The 2,839-nt window shown below is 33.5% G+C and overlaps 1 protein-coding gene across 1 annotated transcript in view; it reads left to right on the top strand.

Moving 5' to 3' along the window:
* LOC137649769 (moesin/ezrin/radixin homolog 1-like) overlaps positions 1-2,238 on the top strand; it is a 7,661-nt gene extending 5,423 nt beyond the window's left edge. The window contains exon 2 of the mRNA XM_068382717.1: positions 1,326-2,238. Coding sequence (XP_068238818.1) covers positions 1,326-1,499 — 174 coding nt within the window. The 3' untranslated portion in view covers positions 1,500-2,238. The remainder of the gene's footprint in view (positions 1-1,325) is intronic.
* The last annotated feature ends 601 nt before the right edge of the window (positions 2,239-2,839 follow it).

Raw genomic sequence — 2,839 nt, 5'->3', positions numbered from 1 at the left:
CACACACACACATATGTATATTAGCAGGAAGGACGCTGGTTTAAAGGTTTAAAGGTCGCTCATGAATGGCAGTGGGAAGGGACAGTGACATTCCCCTAGCAATCAGGACAATGCCCTAGAGACTGACCATATACGATCAGTGTCTAAGCCTCCTCTCCATCCAAGCTAGGACGAGGGAGGGCCAGGCAGTGGGTTTAAAGGTCGCTCATGAATGGCAGAGGCAAGGGACAGTGACATTGCCCTAGCAAGCAGGACAATGCCCTAGAGACTGACCATATACGATCAGCGTCCAAGCCTCCTCTCCACCCAAGCTAGGACCAGGGAGGGCCAGGCAGTGGCTGCTGTAATCAGGACAATGCCCTAGAGACTGACCATATACGATCAGCGTCCAAGCCTCCTCTCCACCCAAGCTAGGACGAGGGAGGGCCAGGCAGTGGCTGCTGTAATCAGGACAATGCCCTAGAGACTGACCATATACGATCAGCGTCCAAGCCTCCTTTCCACCCAAGCTAGGACGAGGGAGGGCCAGGCAGTGGCTGCTGCAATCAGGACAATGTCCCAGAGACTGACCATATACGATCAGCGTCCAAGCCTCCTCTCCATCCAAGCTAGGACGAGGGAGGGCCAGGCAGTGGCTGCTGATGACTCAGCAGATAGACCTATAGGCTCTCACTAATCCCCCCCAACCTTAGCTTACAAGGATGGTAAGATTGCGGACACTAATGGCACTAACGAGTCTGAGTGAGACTCGAACCCCCGTCTGGCAAACACTAGACAAAGACGTTACCAATCAGGCCTCATTATTATTATTATTATTATTATTATTATTATTATTATTATTATTATTATTATTATTATTATTAAAAGGAGATTTACCAGTGCAGTGACATATAAACTCTTTAAATTATATATATATATATATATATATATATATATATATATATATATATATATACATTTATATATATATGCATATATATATATATATGTATACAGTATATATATATATGTATATATATACAGTATATATATATATATATATATATATATATATATATATATATATATATATATATATACAGTATATATATATATATATATATATATATATATATATATATATATATATATATATATATATATATATACAGTATGTATATATATATATATATATATATATATATATATATATATATATATATATATATATATATATATATATATATATATATAAGAAATGATCTAAACTCACAGCCATCTGCAACTCTTGCAAGACCTCGCCCTAAATAAAAAAAGTAATGTTACTCCTTATCTTTATCTTCCAGGAAGTGAAAGTCTCCCTATCAGTTGGAAGCCCCTTGTTGATACGAGAGCCATCTATCGGCAAGAATGTTTACAAGAAGAATCTGACCCAAGGACAAATGATGTACAAGACTTTGAAAGAGATCCGGAGGTGTAACACGAGACGAATTGTGGATCAGTTCGAGAATTTATGTTAATTGATGATATTTTATAGTAAAAAAAGAAGGAAAAATAGAGAGTTGTCTTGATAAATCTTGATAAATGCCATGTAACTGGGAGGAACTGTTTTCTTTGGTTGATTTTTGGTTATGTTGGCAACATTCAATTCTTGTCTTGTCTTCCACTATGCTATGTATAAAGCTATAGTTTAATTTTTACTATTTATCTGCTTGTTATTAGTATACTTATTTTTATTCCCTTATTAAGAATTTTAAGTCACAACATTTTAAGCTTTTACTAAGAGCCTGGGTGTGATATTAGTGTTACGGTTCATCTGCTTCTCTTTTTCCTCTTCCTTTTTTAGTCTGTGATTTTTTTATCTTCTATTTTTCTTTCCTCAAATTGAAATTAGTTTTTTATTATCATTATTTGTAGAGGTCGTTATCTATAGTCCTATGACATTGAATAAGTAAAATAATCATTATTCAATAATTCTGCTTTTCCAAAGTACATCAATAGGTCTAATTTTCTGATTTTTTGTCCTGAAAGTGTTGACGATGTCTTCTTCAATACTCTGTCTTTGCTAAATTATCTTTATTTTTATTCATTGAGGTCGTTATCTATAGTCCTACGACATTGAATAAGTAAAATAATCATTAATCAATAATTCTGTTGTTTCAAAGTACATCAATAGGTCTAATTTTCTGATTTTTCATCTGTGATTTTTTTATCTTCTATTTTTCTTTTCTGAGATTGAAATTAGTTTTTTATCATTATCATTATTATTCGTTGAGGTCATTATCTATAGTACTACGACAGTGATTAAATAAAATAATCATTATTCAATAATTCTGTTGTTTCAAAGTACATCAATAGGTCTAATTTTCTGATTTTTTGTCCTGAAAGTGTTGACGGAGTCTTCTTCAATACTCTGTCTCTGATAAATCATCTTTATTTTTATTCATTGAGGTCATTATCTATATTCCTATGACAGTGATTAAGTAAAATAATAATTATTCAATAATTCTGCTGTTCCAAAGTACATCAATAGGTCTAATTTTCTGATTTTTCGCCCAAAATGTATTAACGGCGTTTACTTCAATACTCTGTCTCTTTCGTCTTTCCTTATTTAGTCATAAATGTTTTGTCATGTTACAAATAAAGAGAGTAGTATTATATGTTAATATAGTTCATTTATGTTACCTCATAAACTAAACACACACACATAGATGTATATATACAACAACAACAACAACAATAACAACAACAACAACAAACGAAGCCGTTTCTAGTCCACTGCAGGACAAAGGCCTCAGATGTGTCAATTCACGTATGGGGTTTGGACAGTTTCCATCACTATGCTTGCAAACCAACCTAG

The sequence above is a fragment of the Palaemon carinicauda genome, chromosome 11 (assembly GCF_036898095.1).
Source record: "Palaemon carinicauda isolate YSFRI2023 chromosome 11, ASM3689809v2, whole genome shotgun sequence".
In the NCBI taxonomy this organism is placed as follows: Eukaryota; Metazoa; Arthropoda; class Malacostraca; order Decapoda; family Palaemonidae; genus Palaemon; species Palaemon carinicauda.
This window is presented reverse-complemented; position numbering and strand designations above follow the sequence as displayed.